Below are 18,193 nucleotides of genomic sequence, written 5' to 3'. Positions count from 1 at the left end.
ATTTCATTCTCTTTGCCCACCCACTTATCTATAATCCTTTGTAACCTCCTTATGTCCCTTTAACATGCTTTCCAACATATTTTGTCTCATCAGCAAATTTAGCAATCATGCTTTTATCCAAGTCTTTTATTCAAATTGTAAAATGTTAAGGCTGCAGCATAGCACTAACTATATCTTGCTGTAAAAACACAATGATGCCTACCCTGTTTCTAATTAACTAGTCAATTCTCTACTATGCTACATCCTACACTATGACCTTTTATTTTGTGCAATGATTTTCATCGTGGCACTTAATCAGGTTTCTTGTGGAAAATTAAGTAGTGTCCAACCACAGGTTCTCTTCATTCACAGCATGTTCCTTCTTTTAAAAACAGGATCTCCCTTTAAACAAAATTATGTTAAATTTGGCCCCACGACTTTGAAATTTTCTTGGAGCCTTACTTTAAGGTTTTTAATCATAGGACTTTGCAATTTCCCTATTACAGATGTTATACCAACTGGCTGAAGTAGTTACAAAACTAATGGAATTTTACTTAAATCTAGGGAGTGTTCAACCAATGCGATAGCCACTACTTTTAAGCCACCTGTTTAAAATTCTTCAGGGCCAAAAGACATTTTAGCCCCAAGCTCCGTCAATTTCCTTAGTGATTTACTTGAGTTCCATCCTCCCTTCCAATTCTAAATTCACAATTTTTCTGGCGATCTTAAGGGAAAGCTGATGCAAATGTCTTTTTAAGTCAGCTTTCATCTCGTTGCTTTCTATTATTAATACCTCACACAATCTCTACACATATTTGGGGAGTATTGCAAATTTTCTCATATTGATAGAAACTTCCAAAGTTTGGAAATCCTTGCTAAGCTTTACCATATGCTGTTTACTCCTTTCTTTGATAGTTCAGACTTACTTTGTTGCAGGATAAAATGAAAAGTGTGGATTGGTAGGTCATAGCTACACATTAAGCTTAAACTTTTTCAAATTTTAAAAATTATTTCTCAAATAAACTCTTTCCGATGTTCTTTAATTATTATTGGGATAAAGAAAGATCTTGATTTGGCTGATGAATTTAGAATGCTGTGATTACCACTGCGGAATTGAGCGGACAGAGTTTATTTAGATCCATAAGGAAATTTCTAGTAAAACTTCAACATCATGAAATTTTCATTAGATTAATTTTAACTTGTAATTTCCTACCTCAGGATATAATGCATGGGAAGTTCAAACTGAGAATATTAAACCTTTTAATCATTACATGGAAGAAGCAGCAGACTGTAAGGGCTGATATAAATTGGATTGGTGAAAAGTATGACATCATAGCAAAATCAATAAACAATTCAGACTGAATTTTCACCACTTCCCAGAAAATATTAAAATTCCCCTTTGGAATTAAATTGTTGTCCATTGGTTTTAACAAAAATCGTCACTCTGGTTGTAGAAATAGTGAAAAATTAGGGTGTCAGATAGCAAGAAGATTTTTCAGGTTAGGAAACATTTCAGGTCTTCAGATTCACAGAAATGTCATTTGATATCCTAAACAATTGATGTACAATGCAAATGTGTACAGTACTCACTTATTACTTCTTTGTTGTAGTTATATTTACTGAGAAGTTCTGTTTGTTTTTTTGTCAAGGCGGACAGGTGCTTAAATTCTTGATAAATTTCCTGAAAAGCAAACTCCATCCTCTCTCTGCAATGCAAGAATTTGTACATCAAGATAGGGGCTCAATGTAAATTTTTGCTCATATATCACTCAGTACCACACAACCTTCTATGGTAGAAATGAGGGAGAGTTTAGGCCTTAGATTGGCCATGACTGTCATCAATGCTGGTACATGATCATCTGACAGAAGGTGCGCTTATAACAGTAGAAAACAGCCAATTTTTCTGCATTTCTTGAACCTGTGATCATCTGGTTGGGAGACAGGCCACCAGGTGGTGATAATAATCACATTTTGAATGAATGTCTTCTTACTTTGTGCAGGTATGAATTCTAACACCCCTCAGTATTGTTTTCAGTTGCAAATAAAATGACATTTATTGCAGTGTAACCTTTAATATTTTGGAACTATGTATTAGTTTCATAGGAGAATATCACATTTTGGAACTAATTCCTCAACACAGAAGTCGAATGTTTTATAACCAGTTTATACTGCCAAGTTTGTGTCCAATTTAATCTGGCATTTACAAAGATCCAGCACTAGATTGGCACTATAAATCCTGCTGAATTACTGCTCCAAACTTATACCAGCATGGCAAGATAATCACCCCTTCAGGGGTTGGTAACATGCCAGTAGGAATGCAGAGGTACTTCACTGAAGACCCTGGCACGAATGCAAGCTGGCTTTGCTGATCTGGCATACTATGCACTTATCTATAACATATCTATTCTGCAGTCAGTGAAGGTATATCGTCGCTGGTTAATCTCTCATAAAATGACCTACTCAAATGTACAAAAGGAGAAATTTTATATTTTTTATTGAAGCTTCTCTACTTTCAATTTGAAGTACAGTTGATAACTAGTCAAAAGATGATTTTTTTAAACCTCTCTGCATATGAATAGATTTTCTCAGAAGTGGGCAACTCATAAAGCAAATCCTATTCTCACTTTATTCTTTCATATGTAAATTAGTCATGGACAGAGATACGGGGCAAGAATTTAAGATGACTTCTCCTCACTTGAGCCAAAAGTACAGAGGTCTACCATAATACAATAATTCTGCAACTCGAATTGATCTACTCTGAACAAGACACAAGCAACTGCAGATGTTGGAATCTGAAGCAACAGTTATTCTGGAATAATTCTGTGGGTCAAGCAATGTTTTGAAGACAGATGATGAATGTTTCAGGTCAAGGCCCTATACCAGGATTGAACTGTTGATTACCCCTTTGTCTTCACAGATGCTGCTCATCCTGCTGAGTTATTCTGGCAGTTTATATTTTGCTAAGAACATGAGATCTCCTGTTCTGTAAATAAGGTGAGACCTTATGCACTTTTAGCAGTTCAATGCTAAAGGTTATTGTTGTGGACGATATTCATTTCAAATGTATTGTTCATTCTATTTTGCCTAATTGTTGAAGAAACAATCAGATAGAAAAGATCATGGGGATTTGCAAATATTGGAACTGTGGAGGGGAGTGGGCAAGGGGAATATATTTACTGCTCCTAAGCAGAGTGGGAACTTATCCTGAGCTCTGCGGCTGATTACAAAGGAACAAAATAGATGATAAGTAGGCTAAGGATGGAAAATAAATAAATATTGTGAAAGAAATAAACTTCCAAGTCTCAAAATACTAGTGGGCTCTGGAAACAGTTTTGGAAATAAAATGCTATAGTAAGAAACAAAAGTCGTGCATGACTGTTCTCATTATGGGAATTTTTAAAATCCTTATCATAAATAAACCAGTTTATCTTCGGCTAACAGAGTGAAAATACAAACCAGAAAAGTTTTCAAGGAATAAATGTGGTCCAGCATTAACTGAAATTGCAAACTTTCAAATAGTTCCTCATCTGGGAGATCTCTTATGGTGCAAATTTTAGCTAATTCAAATGTACACCTTATTTACTTTTAAAGACTGATTTTTCCAACCAGATTTAATATACCACTTACAGAAACATGTTATGCAGAATGCAAGGTTTTTAATTATACATATTTTAAGTTAATACAATGAAATCAAGAGGCTATGGTTGATTGTGATGTCCCTATCTATAACTACGCGCGTCTTTTATTACAAATATTACAATCATGGGATACTTAATTCGTAACACAGAGGGACATTACATTTTCAAAATAAATGATATGGAAAGCAGAATAGATATGCAATTTTCACAAAAACATTATAAATATTTACTAAAATCATACACAAATTAGCACAGAATCAATCTAGACTATGGAGGGTACATAGATAGCTCTTCAGCAAAATAGGTCACGCAGGGACTAAAAAAGAATTGATAATGATCCCAGAGAAGCAGCTTTCTGCATGGTTCAGATTCTACAACTTTCAGGTCCAAGCTATTTTTAAAAAGTAGTTTTAAAAAATTATATTTTTGAACCCTACTATGAAGCTAAAGAATTGATACTTTGTGCAGAGAATTCAACAAAATCTCAGTTGCTGAATACTGCCAGTCTAAATCACTCCACTTAGAGCACATGAAAACAAGGGAATCTTCAGCAGCTGCAGCTTTAAGACACTAACAAATATTGAAAGAAGAATTAATTTTGCTAACTGTAAAGGCATCACAGTCAGAAACTGAGCACTGCTGGACCATAATGGCACAGAATATCAATGAAACAGATGTGTAGCTCCAACAAAATGTTATTATTCTATTTGGCATTGCAGAGCACTCTTACTGCACAAGGAACAAAAACTCCAAACCTGTCTAACTCATTTGGCTAGATCTTTGTAATGACCATCAGTCACCTGCAGCATCATTACGTTTCATAAGTTTTTAAAAAATATTGAGATACAGCGTGGAATAGGCCCTTCCAGCCCTTTGACCTGCGCTGCCCAGCGATCCCGATTTAATCTTAGTTTATCCACGGGACAATTTACTATGACCAATTCACCTACCAAACGGTACGTCTTTAGATTGTGGGAGGAAAACCAGAGCACCCGGAGGAAACCCATACAGTCACGGGGAGAACGTACAAACCCCTTACAGGCAGTGGCAGGAACCGAACCTGAATTGCCTGAACTGGAAAGCGTTGTGCTAACCACTACGCTACCGTGCTGCCCTAAGTAAGTTCAATTGACATTGTTGAAAGGCTTGGTTTAGAAAAATAGAGGATTAAGTATGCAATTTAAGAACATACCATTTGTTTAAGAAAAATCGAATCTTCATAGAACCTAGCTACTCATTGAATTATGCTATGTTTTATTGTAAAATATTTTTACTGGCGCTATGAGAAAGTGCCTGGTTTTCCAAATGCTATAATCTATTACTTTCACTACCACACAACCCTCGCCCCACCCCACTCCCCGAGTTACTTGTGTTAGTTGTAGAAAACAACAGTGTAAAGAGGGACGAAAACATACTTGCACAACGCATGATGATCTGTCCCTGTCAAAGGAATATCCTTCTTTAATGGTGATTCAGTCAACTCCCAGTTCACCTTCAAATATAAAGTTTTCTTATGGTTAACTACATTTTACTTTGGAGTATTTATATTTTCAAAGAAGCAAACTACTTTGCTACTAAGATACAGAAGCAAAAGGATAAACATTTAAAAAATTGCATATATTTTTAAGCTTATGTCAAAAATAACAGCAATGTGGCTGCCAATTCCAACTGACTGAGCATGTACATGATCGGTGAGCACCATCTGCTGAAACTGTGATAGACTACAAGTATTAATCAAACAGAATCAAGCCTTTATCTTAGTGGGACACAAACATTTACAGGACAATATAGATGGGACAAGAGAAGCTCAAATCCATATTCTACATAATTGGAATTGCAGGTTATTGACAAAAATAGATCTTGCAGTTTTAATGTACAATTTATTCAGCAATATGACAAGACCAAGATCAGCTCTTTCTAAAAATCCAGGCCCAAAATGATCAGACAGGAAAAACCCATAAATAAGAAATACAAGTGCCCATCAAGCTAAGTTCCACAGACTACAAATTGGATTGCTGGTATGAAATCCAGAATCTAGTTTTGATTTACCGAATTAACATTCAAAAATAACAGCTGGAAACTCTGCATTTTTATTTCGCAAATATCTAAATTAAGTCACATTGCCTGTAGGCTATTTTTTTGTTTAAAGTCTGATTGGTCAGAGAATATCACCTATTTGCTAAAGCCATTCATATATAATCTACTCAGATAACTAAGGATTTAACCTTTCTCTGCCACTAGCTGGGTCACATTCCCGATCTTCTTCATGTTCACTATCAATTAGCCAGACAATTGTTTACAGTGCCCTGCAAAAGTATACAGCCCCCACAACTATTTTCACATTTTACTGCCTCATTTTCTAAATATAAAATACACTGAAGCAGGATTTTTTTGAGCTAATCTACAAAACATTGTGCGTCAGGTCAAATCCAAAATACATTCTAAAACCTGTCAACAATTTACTGAAAATTAAAAACCAAAATTGAGAAGTTTAAAAAATATTCATCCCCTTCATACACTAACTTTCCTCAAATGTAATACTGTATATGACCTTACCAATTTAACCAATTTGTTTAAGAGTACGGTAGATTTTCAACAGACCAAACAAAAATGAATACAAAAGAGCACTCAAGACAAGTCAGGAAAATGATAATAGCGAAGCACAAATCTGGAGAAGGGTACAAGACCATCTCAAAGGCACTGAACATATCTTGGAGCTCAGTGCAGTACATCATGAAAAGGTGGAATAAAATAAAAAAAACCACAGCCCCACTGCCTAGGTCAGGCTGCCCCTCTAAACTTGGTCGCTGGAAAAGAATGATACTTGTAAGAGAGACTACTGTGATGCCAACAGTCACTCTAAGTGAGCTGCAGAAGTTAGTGGCTGCAACTGAAGATGAAGTTCATGGCTCCATAATCTCTAAAGCCTTGCAAAACAGGGTATTTATGGAAGAGTGGAAAGGAAGAAGGTCCGGCTAAAAAAAAATTATATCCTTACCCATAAAGACTTTGCAAAGCTTCACTTAGAAGATACTGTAAAGATGTGGAAGAGACTAAAGTGGAACCTTTTAGCCTCATTACCAGGCAGTACGTGTGGTGGAAATCTAATACTGCACATCAGTTGGGTAACACCTTTCCTACTGTGAAGTATGGTGGAGGTAGCATCATGCTATGAGGATGCTGTCCAGCAGCAGGAACAGGAAATCCAGTCAGGATTGATGGAAAGATGAATGCTGCTAAACACAGAGAAATCCTGGATTAAAAACCCATTAGCCTCTGTCAGAAAGCTTAAACTGGGGAGTTAGTTCATCTTTCAGCAGGGCAATGACTCAGAGCACACTACCTGAGCAACCATGGAGTCATAGAAAAGTACAGCACAGAAACAGCCCATCTGGCCCATCTAGTTCATGCCAAACCATTTAAACTGCCTACTCCTATCACCCTGCACTATGACCATAACTCTTCATACCCCTATCATCGCTGAAATCAAGCTTGCATGCACCATTTGCACTGGCAGCTTGTTCCACATTCTCATGACCCTCTGAGTGAAGAAGTTCCCTCTCATGATCCCTTTAAACTTCTCACCTTTCACCCTTAACCCATGGCCTCTTGTTGTAGTCCCACCCAACCTTAGTGGAAAAAGCCTGCTTGCAGTTACCCTATCAATATCAATCTTCTACGTTCCAAGGAGTAATGTCCTAACCTATGTAAACTTTTCTTATAACTCTGGACCTCCAGAACTGGCAACATCCTTGTGAATTTTCTCTGCACTCTTTTGACCTTATTTACATCTTTCCTGTAAGTAGGTGACCAAAACTGAATACAATACTCAAAATTAGGCCTCACCAATGTCTTATACAACTTCAACATAACATTCAACCTCTTGTACTCCATACTTTGATTTATGAAAGTCACATGCCAAGTTTTCTTTATTACTCTATCTACCTGTGATGTCACTTTCAAAGAATTATGGAACAGTATTCCCAGCTTTCTTTGTTCTACTGCACACCTCAGTGCCCCACTGTTCACTGTGTAAGACCTACTCTGGCTGGTCCTACTGAAGTGCAACACTTCGCACTTGTCTGCATTAAATTCCATCTGCCACTTTTCAGCTCATTTTTCCAGTCCATCCATTTCCTGCCGCAAGCCATAATAGCCTTCCTCTCTGTCCACTACATCCCCAGTCTTGGTGCCATCAAATTAAGAAAATTGATGTCTCTGAGTGGCCCAGTCAGAGACCTGACCTTGAAGTCAAACTTGAGGTCTTACCCAATCGAACATCTCTGGTAAGACCTCAAGTTTGCTGTCCACTGCTGCTCCCCAACTAACCTGGCACAGCTTGAGCAATTTTGCAAGGAGGAATGGGCAAACCTTGCTCAGTCACGTCATCCAAAGTTAAAAGAGGATTATCCAAAGAGGTTACTGGCTATAATCGCTGTGAGAGATGGTTCAACCAAGTACTGAGCAAGGGGGTTAAATACTTTTGAACTGCTGACATTTCAGTTTTGAAATTTTTAGTTTTTCATGCTTTACAATTTTTCCTGCTTTTAGAGTTCTACTGTGAAGAAGCATGTGATAAATAAATTAAAAAATCTCAGTAAGATTGATCAAAATCCCTGGTTGTAATACTCATTTAAACAAGGCACTGTATGTCAAGAAGCCAGAACAATTAACACCTACTGTAACTAACTCCTGGTATTCTTTTCATTTGAGCAAAACCTCCTGTCTCCAATTTCTATCTTTGCATTCCTAACCCAACAAAACGATTCTTGACTCCATGCCCAGATTTTTGAGACACTTCCTCCAACGTCCCCAGCTCTCTCCTTAGCCTTAATGACTCTCCACTGACTTTAATCTTGGCCCTATCTCACAAGGCCAAGGATCAAGTTGCATTAGTCCAGATGACGGCGAGTTGTGTAGCCGAACAACAAGCTTCTGTGAAGCACTGAGCTTTAGGAATGGACAATGAACATCACCCAGTCCCTTAGGAACTAATCTCCCAATTACTTCATAAAAAACAAGCTTCCTGAGGTGAAGACGATTAAAGTATTCCTTGTTGTGGTTTGGAGGCTTGCGTGCCTCAATGACCAGGAGAGCTGTGTTGGCTGGAGTCAGGGCTTTATGCTTTGGCTGTTGGTAGGGTCACCAATGCCAAACAAATCAAAAAGGAGAGGCAAGACTAAGGGTAGTCTAGTGGTCCTCCAAGTTCAAGGGTTCAGCCCAGGGCCAACAATCCTGACTGGTAAAACAAAATTGTTACAGTAACAGCAATGAGGAATTCTTTAACATCTAATTTCAACGGTATTCCTGAGTCTCCACCCGGGACTTGCATGACTGACAGTAGTGAAAACCGAGAAGCTATTGACACAATGAAGGAAGCCCTGAACACCACCAGAGTGGAGGACTTTCACTGCTGCCCTAAACGCCAACAGCGTAATAGACAGCAAGTAAGTAGATTAAAGTATCCCTGGGGTAATTTGACATACATTTTAACCTTTGTTACATTGGATTACCAGAAGGAAGAAGCACATTTTGATGTAGTAATAGGTTTGTATCCAACTAGATAAAGTAACTAATGTACCCAGAGGGTTTGACCATCAAATGCTTCTCAATGGAATGGGAAAGTGCAAGGCAAACATAAAAAGAATAATGGAAATATGCAGAAATTGAAGTCAATGAAAGGCATAAAGCTAAAGGGAAAAAACAAAGCAAAACCATTTGAAGTGTGTTTCAAGCTGAGAGGAAATATTAAAAAGAGATGATAGATTTTATTGGACATGACATTGCCTGAATCTTATTTTCATCTCAATTTTAATATTATAAATTACTAATACAATTGCCGGCATCAATACTTAATGTTTCAAAGCACTGGAAACAGTGAAATGTACTGTTTCCTGAGAAAATCGTACAAGTTTCCTTAGGAAAATTAACCTGACATTGTTCTCGACTTAAAAATGACCAAAACTGAGATTAGTGCATTCAGGAAGAAAACAACATAATGTCATTTCTTGTTCTTACTACATTATGAAACTAAAACAGAAAGTATCTGAAATAAAAAACAGAACAACAACTCTAACCAAAAGAGTGGTGCAAAACCCCATTTTACTTCAGGAACTTTGTTCCTAAAACATTTTACTTTGTTTCATTAAGGGAGCATTTTCAAAATAAAACATAGAACATAGCAATGTACAGCACATTAAAGGGCCTTCAACCCACAATGTTGTGCTGACCATGTAACCTACTCTAGAGACTGCCGAGAATTTCCCTAATGCATAGTCCTCTATTTTTCTAAGCTTCGTGTACCTATCTAAGAGGCTCTTAAAGAATCCTATTGTATCTGCTTCCACCACTGCCGCCGACAGTGTATTCCATGCATCCACCATTCTCTGTGTGAAAAACATACCCCTGATATCCCCTCGGTACCCAATTCCAAGCACCTTAAAACTATGCCCCCTTGTGTTAGCCATTTCAGCCCTGGGAGAAAGCCTCTGGCTATCCACACGATCAATGCCCCTCATCATCTTATTACACAGCGTTAAAAAAAAACCCTCCAATTTCTTTATGGACAGTCCATGCCTAGTTTAAAAGGTCTTTATTGAAACTTTTCAGTGGCTAATTTCTAGGATCTTACCTCCAAGACTGGCCTGGAGTGGGGTTGTAAATCAGTGTATTCCTTTAATTCTTTCTTGAGCTGCCACAGTTGACGGTCTTTTTCTTCAATGTCATTCTTAAGCTCTGTCTGTTTTTGCTGATAATCCTTAATCTGGTCCATTAACCTGTTCTTCGTGGTTAGCAAGCTTTCCTGAAAATATAAAGGAATAAAAAGCAACAAAAATCAATATATTAAATGAGATAGTCATCTACAGCAAGGGTTCCCAACCTTTTTTTATGCCATGGACCAATACCATTAAGCAAGGGGTCCGTGGAACCCAGGTTTGGAACGCCCACTCTCAAGATAAAGGCCGCCTTGCACTCGTTGGAAATCTCATTGACATTGAAACTTTTGGTCCGCTGTATCCATCACAAACAACAGAGGCAACCTTTCAATTATCAGACACACTTCTAGTCTGTTTCTCAAATTCCCTTGCTGAGTCTGCTATTCTTTGTCATCTACAGTATATTGATGGTTTGGATGATAGTGAATGTGCTTAACAGCAAATTTGCATATGACACCAAGATTGGGGCGTAATGAATGACAATTATAGCAAACATAATTCTTTGTCAAAGTTGCAAGAGGTCACCCTCTCATCAATGTCATTATGTGTGGAATGAATCACCTTTCATAGTTTCTTCTGCTGCAGAACTAGGTAAACATTTGATCAATATTCAGTCTGGCTGCAATGTCACTTCTGCATGGGTATAATACATATTATTGGATGCTATGGGAAGCCAGTGCAAAAATTGAAGGGGGCCCTGTCAGAGATATTAAAAATGTCTTTAGACGCAGGCGAGGTGCCGGAGGACTGGACTAAAGGCAATGCAGTTCTATAGTTCAAGAAAAGCTCTAAGAATAAGCCAGAAAATTAAAGATTGATGAGCCTAACATCAGTCGTGGGTAAATTATTGGAAGGCATGGTAAGGAACAAGATATACAAGTCATTGGTTAGACAAGACTTAATAAGGCTTAGTCAACATGGCTTTCTATGTGATAGATCATGTCTCATCAAACCCACCGAATTTTTTGAGGGGGTACCAAGAAGGAAATGAAGGAAAGATGGTAGATGTTGTCTAAATGGATTTTAGCAAGGCATTTGACAAAGTTCCACATGGGAGGCTGGCCTAGAAGGTTCAGTCGCTTGGCATTCAGGATGAAGTAGTGAAATTGTATCCAACATTACCTCATGAGGAAAATTCAGAGAGTAGTAGCAGATGGTCATCATTTTGACTGGAGGCCTGTGATTAGTCACGAGCTGCAAGGAACTTTGCATGGTCCGTTGCTGCTTATCATTCGTATTAGTGATTTACGTGATAATGTGGTAAACTGGATCAGAAGGTTTGTGGATGGCACCAAAATTGGGAGTGTTGGGCAGCAATGGAAGACCATTAAAGCTTGCAGCGGGATTGGGACGAGCTGGAAAAATGGCAGATGGAATTTAATGCAGACAAGTGTGAGGTGTTGCACTTTCGGAGAGTAAGCACATACATACGTAGGACATACACAGTGAACTGTGGAGCACTGAAGAGTGTGGGAGAACAGGAATTTGGGAATACAGATCCATAATTTCTTGAAAGTGGCATCACATGTAGATAGGGTTATAAAGAAACCTCTTGGCACACTGGCCTCCATAAATCAATGTCTTGAGTAAAGGAGTTGGGATGTTATATTGAATATGAATGGAAATTCAAGAGCCTGCAGATGCTGGAATCAGGAGCAAGAAACAATCTGCTGGAAGAACTCAGCAGGTTAAGGAGCATCTATGGAAAGGAGCTGTTGACATTTCAGGTTGAAACCTTACATCAGGACTCTGACTGCAAGTTACACATTCATTCAGAGTCTCGTGTAAAGAATGAATGTACCTGAATTTTGTGACAAGAAATTCTTTATACTTCACATTTTGCACATTGTATTAGATGAGAAGATTTGATCTTTTTTTTATTAGGAAGAAACTATAATTTATAAAGAAAAAGGTTCAAACATCAGATAAGATCAGTGGTGACTGAAACAGAAAATGTTTCAACCCAAGAGCCCTTCAACTGGACTGAGAAAGTGAAAAACAAACCAGATTAACATGGAGGAGGAATAATGCTGAAGAGAAGAGAGGGACTTCTGTAATAGGGTGCAGATTAAGTAGTTGGGTGACAATTATTTTTTAAATTACCAGTTGGAGAGAAAATAAAGAGAACACATTGAAAAAGAACAGTTTCGCTACATCAGTAGAATGAGGCAGAAAAAGTTTGGAATAGTTACTTGAAATTGTTCAATGCAAACTAAGTTCCAACAGCTTCAACATACACAGATGGGGTGGGGGGGTTATTCTCAAACTTGCAATGGATGTCATTGCCAGAGGTAGAGACGTCAGAATGAAAGTGGGACTAGGTCACGTGTTGCTCACCGTGTGGTGTCATCTACATTGACGAATTTGGTACACACAACACACTGAATTGGAAGTGCAAGTGAATTGTGCCCTTGGGGGCACTGGATGAAGAAGAGGATAGAAGAAAAATGGCAGATAATGCTTCTCCTGCTGTTGTATAGGGAAGTACAGGTATTGTGAGAAGGGAAGTGGCTGGATGGGTGAACAAGAAAATCATGGAGGGAATGTTCTTTTTGGTGTGTTAAAAGGGGGATAGGAGGGAACTAGGTGTCAGGTGATCAAATATGTTGGACCTGACAGAAGTTAAGATCCGTTAAAAATAAAATTGGGAGTTGAAAACAAAGATAAGGGTAATGCCATGTTCTGGCTGGGAGAGAGAAGGTGAGAGAATAAGCGCAGAAAAAAGGGGGTAGATTTATTTGAAAGTCCTTTCAACTATGCCATGATTAAGAAAAATAGATATCCTAAAATCTGGAAGTTCTCATAGCAAAACAGAAATGGAGATGGAGAAACTATAAGAAAGGGAGCACAGGAAGCAGTGTTGTCAAAATAGTGTGCGAGACAGAGGGCTTCTGTTGGATACCGAAGCTAACCAGCCTCTTCATCTCCTCCCCCAAGCTGCAGTCAAGAAATGAAAGGAAAGATAAGATACAAACCATGTGAAAGTGAAAAGATAATTCTGAACTTTCAGTCTCTTGTTACTTTACTTCTCCATCACATTGATGACGTACATTACTCAAATGAAGCACAACATAAACTCACTAAGTGGCATCTCGTTTTGTGTCTGGGTACATTGAAACACTTGGGATCTCATTGAATTTAACAATTTCAGGTAACCAATCCCTTATTCATTGCCCCTTCTCTCCCTCTACAAGTGTTGTTTTGCAAGTAGATAGGCTAAGGCAATAGGGAAAACACTCACAGAGAATGAAGGAAAATGCAAAATTCTCTACCTTGGCATGAAAAATTTGAAACATATTTTCCAAATTGAGAATTCAGATGTGGGTACATCTAGATGTCCTTGTGCAAGATTTGCAAAGAGTCGCATACAGATTGTGTACATAAAGCAATTAGTTTAAAATTAAGGGGATCTCCATTTAAAACAGGGATGAGGGGAATTTTTATATGCTGCCCATGGTCATGGGCATTTGCTGCCCATGGTCATGGGCATTTGCTGCCCATGGTTTGAAACTCTCTTTCTCAAAAGACTGGTAAGAAGCAGTCTTCAATAGTTTTCAGGCAGATGAAGACAGATTCTTGTTAAGCAAGGAGTTAAAAGGTTATCTGGACAGACTCAAACAAAGAATTGAGGTTGCAATCAGAATATGGACTTCATTTTCCCATTGGCCCTTCCATTTATATGCCCACTCACTCTGCCTTGTCCATAGCCTTTAGCAGACACTATGTAGCCTCCTCACCATTTGCTTTCCTGCTTACCTTTGCATCTGTTCAAGTCATCAAAAACCCAAGATTGAAGCAAGGTTGAGTTCCTTTGCCACAAGGATGATTTTCATGTGACCAAACATTTCAATTCCTATCCCCATTCCCATTCTGACAGGACAGGACCTCCTCTGCTGCCACAATAGTATCACTCTCAGGTTAGAGAAGCAACACCTCACATTCCGTCTGGATAGCCTCCAACCTGACAGCAAAAACATCGATTTCTCTAACTTCAAGTAATTTCTCCCTTTTACCCCTTCTCCTTTCTTCCATTCCCCATTCTGGCTCCCCTCTTATCTCTTCTTTTCACCTGCCTCCTTCCCTTTCTCCCTTGGTCCACCATCTTCTATCAGATATCTTCTTCTTCAGCCCTTTTACTCTTCGCTCCTATCACCTTCCAGCTTCACACTTCAACACCCCTCCTCCACCCATCAACCTTCATCCTCAGCTGGATTCACCTGTCACCTTCCAGCTTGTACACCCCCCCTCACCTTCTTATTCAGTCCTCTTGGAGGGTCTCAGCCTGAAATGTCGACCCTTAGATGCTGCCTGACCTGATGAGTTCTTCCAGCATTTTGTGTGCTGCTCAAGCAACAATGCCCACGAAGTTAGTTCAATTATCACTACTTTGCTTTTGTTAGCTAACCAACCCCCTATCCATCAAAAATATATTCCTCTTAATTCCATGTGCCCTTGTGCACAATAAACTTTTATATAACACTTACATTATGTGCCCCTTTAGAAATCTATCCATAAGCTTCCTTAACTACCCAGCCTGCTATATTCTCAATGATCTTGAATAAAATGTCAAATACAATTTCATATCAAAAATCCATGCTAATCCTGCCTAGCTATATGAAAAGCTTCCAAAATTCTTAAATAATGGACTCGAGTAGGGTCCCAGAAGGTGAAATTTGGTTTAATGGCCAATAGTTTCTTGCTTTCTCTACCTCCTGTTCAGATCCTAGGCAATATTGAAATATCAAAATCAATACAACACACACTGTGGAATCTAGGATGCAAGGCATCAAGTCAAGAGGACTTGTCTGCTTTTTATCACATTAGTTTTCTCATAAATGTCTTTTCCTCAGTTAGATCGGGCACGATTATGCCAAATACAATCCTCTGTCTGCAAGCACTCACTTGGGTTGGAATACAGAGATTGATTTCATTGGCTTTACACACCCAGCAGCTGCACCATGAGATTTTGATGGCAGGATTTATTCCATTCAGTGGATATAACACAGACAGCAGCCCATCATGTTGGTGTCACCCTCTAATGGCACAACTCTCCAGTTTCATCCACCAGCCCATTCTACATAACCTCCTAAATTTTCTCCACTATATATTTAAAGTAACTCCCAGATGGCAGAGCGTTTCAAGGCAGCGGCCTCTTGAGGGCCAAACAAAGGTGTTTTTGTCGATTTTAGACATCTCTTTTCTGATCACAGATAACACTGGACATTAAGAACTTCAAGTTCTGCAAGTCTACCCCATCAGCGAGCTGCTTATCAATGGAGGAGCTGTACTTGCCGCAGACCTGCTACAGAGAGACATCAGAGTTGGTGCTCGAAAGTGGTGGGCAGTCTAACGAGTGACTGTCTTGGACATTCCTCTTGCGATCGCAAAACCCTGTTGGACATTGGTAATGTAAAATAGAGCAAGTCAGTTTCCCTTGTTCATTGGTGAGACAGCTGGCAGGGGAAGTGTGTGGGCCGGCTTGTAGCTAGGACTAGGCCTCAAGCCAGGGGCTTGCCTGCTGCAGATGTCCAGGGCAGGAGACACCAGAGGTGGTATGGTATGACATCCATGCTGGGTTGTGGACTGGCCCCTCCTGTTGGTGCTGCCATCCAGTGGTCGCTCAGTGGAAGACAAGCTGGAATGCATGTGCATGTGGGTTTGTCTGCAGACTGCTGAGAGCTGCTGTTCTTGCTGATAACACCCATGCACTATTTATTTACGGGACATGTCACTCAGCAACTTGGGCAATATATTTTTTGTGTGACTCTATGTTTACTTGTTATTTTAAATGTGCTATTTATGCCTTGTACTCAGTGTGACTGCAGGTACTGAATTTTACACCTTGGCCCCAGAGGAATGCAGTTTCGCTTGGCTGTATTCATGGGTATTCTCGAATGGTTGAATGGTAATTAAATTGTAATTTGAAGTTTCCTCTGGAAAGCTACAAACTGCCTCACATTCCGCCTGTTGTAGATATCTTCTCAGAATCACAGAAATCTACAGCACATCACAGGACCTTCAGCCCACAACATCTGCCGACCACGTAACCTACTCTCAGAACTGCCTCACGTTACCCTACCACATAGCCTTCTACTTTTCTAATCTTTTTGCAGTTAATGCTCTTTCACTTTATTGTATTTCTGGATCCCAATGGGAACAGCTCCACAATCCACTCTGTCCAGACACATCATCACTTTACATTCTTACATCAAATTTCCACTTTACTGTCTTCTGCAAAGTAAACAGTACTAACCTCTATTCTTATTATTAAGTTCCCAAACTCAGGAACCATTTTAATATATTTTCCCCTGGATCCCCTCCAATGCCTTCAAATCTTTCAACAAAATGGCAACCAAAATTGAACACAATACTTCAATTTAAGCTTGACCAAAGTTTCAGCATGATTTAGCCCACCCTCCCTACTTTAATACCTTCTGCCTGTACTGAAAAAGCCCAGATTTTCATACATCTTTCAAACTGCCTCCTCAACTTGTCCTGATTCTTTCTACAGTTCATGCACACATACCTACAGATCTTTCCGCTCCTGCACCTCTTTCAGAACAGTATCTTTTATTCTAGTTGCCTCTACACATTTTAAAAACCAAAACCTTGCATTTCACAGCATTAAATGTCTGTTGATTTCACTAGCCTGTTTACCTAAATACAATATATGACCATTTCACCGAATACTGTTTTGTGTCATCTATATATTTATAAACTGTAAAAAGCACCCTGCACACCCCGATATCTAGGCAATTAATATAATTAATACAGCTAAAAAGAAAATGATTGCTCCAACACTGATCCAGGGAGAATTATCATCCTCCAGTCCAACATGAACACTCACTCACCAAGGCCCTCTGATTTCTACTACTTAGCCGATTTCTCATCCACGCTCTCTATACTTCCATGCCACATGCTGGTTATCCTGTTACGTGGCACCAAGTCAAAATTCATTTACATCACATCAAATGCATTCTCCTTTATCAACTCTTAACTTGCCTATCAAACTACCCTCTCAATTTGTTTAAACACATTTTTCACTTAAAATTCTAAATCCTCCACGTTGTCCAGTTTTCAATATCCTACATCTCAACTATCTCCTCCTTCACCATTACTGTGGAAATAATGTCTTCTTGCAAAAGGACTTAGGATCTGCCATAGTGCCAAGGAGTTGGATGGGGTAGAATTTGTTAAGTGAGTCTGGGGAAGGTTTCTCATAAAATATGTTGATGTCCAACTAGAGGAGGTTTAAAGGTTCAAAAGGTCAAATTTAATGTCAGAGAAATGTATACAATATACAATATAGTTGTTGGGGAGGTTCAGTTAGAGATGGAAAGATTAAGGTTGGACGTGGAACAGAAGAAAAGGGAGTATGAGCTCCAGCTAAGGGAGTTGGAGGCGAAAAGGGAGAAGGAAAGAGCTGAAAGGGAGATGGAGGAAAGGGAAAAGGAGAAACAGAGGCAGCATGCGCTGGACATGGAGAGGTTAAAGCAACAGGGAAAAGACCGAGGGGAAGGCTCAAGAGAGGAGAAGTTTAATGTTAGTAGAGAGTTTAGGTTAGTACCTCCGTTCGAGGAGACAGATGTTGATAGTTACTTCTTGCATTTTGAAAAGGTGGCAGTGAATCAGAAGTGGCCCAGAGATCAGTGGGTGGCGTTGTTACAAAGTGTATTAAAAGGGAAGGCTCAACGGGCATATGCGGCGTTGTCCGAGGGGGAGTCTGAGGATTATGAGGAAGTAAAGCAGGCTATCCTTCGGGCCTACAAGTTGGTACCTGAAGCGTATCGACAAAAGTTCAGAGATTTAAAGAAACTGTGGAATCAGACGTATGCAGAGTTTGACTATGAGAAGGGTGTG

General features: G+C 39.1%; 1 protein-coding gene across 2 annotated transcripts in view; it reads right to left on the bottom strand.

Annotated features, from left to right (window-relative positions):
* tank (TRAF family member-associated NFKB activator) overlaps positions 1–18,193 on the bottom strand; it is a 133,925-nt gene that overhangs the window by 77,571 nt on the left and 38,161 nt on the right. For both annotated transcript variants that reach the window (XM_073047397.1, XM_073047395.1), the window contains exons 5-7: positions 10,249–10,419; positions 5,033–5,109; positions 1,570–1,685 (exon numbers count right to left, since the gene is read on the bottom strand). In XM_073047397.1, the coding sequence (XP_072903498.1) occupies positions 1,570–1,685; positions 5,033–5,109; positions 10,249–10,419 (364 nt within the window). The remainder of the gene's footprint in view (positions 1–1,569; positions 1,686–5,032; positions 5,110–10,248; positions 10,420–18,193) is intronic.

Source organism: Hemitrygon akajei, chromosome 5, assembly GCF_048418815.1.
Source record: "Hemitrygon akajei chromosome 5, sHemAka1.3, whole genome shotgun sequence".
In the NCBI taxonomy this organism is placed as follows: domain Eukaryota; kingdom Metazoa; phylum Chordata; class Chondrichthyes; order Myliobatiformes; family Dasyatidae; genus Hemitrygon; species Hemitrygon akajei.
Note: the sequence above shows the minus strand (reverse complement) of the source record. Positions and strands in the feature narration are given on the sequence as shown.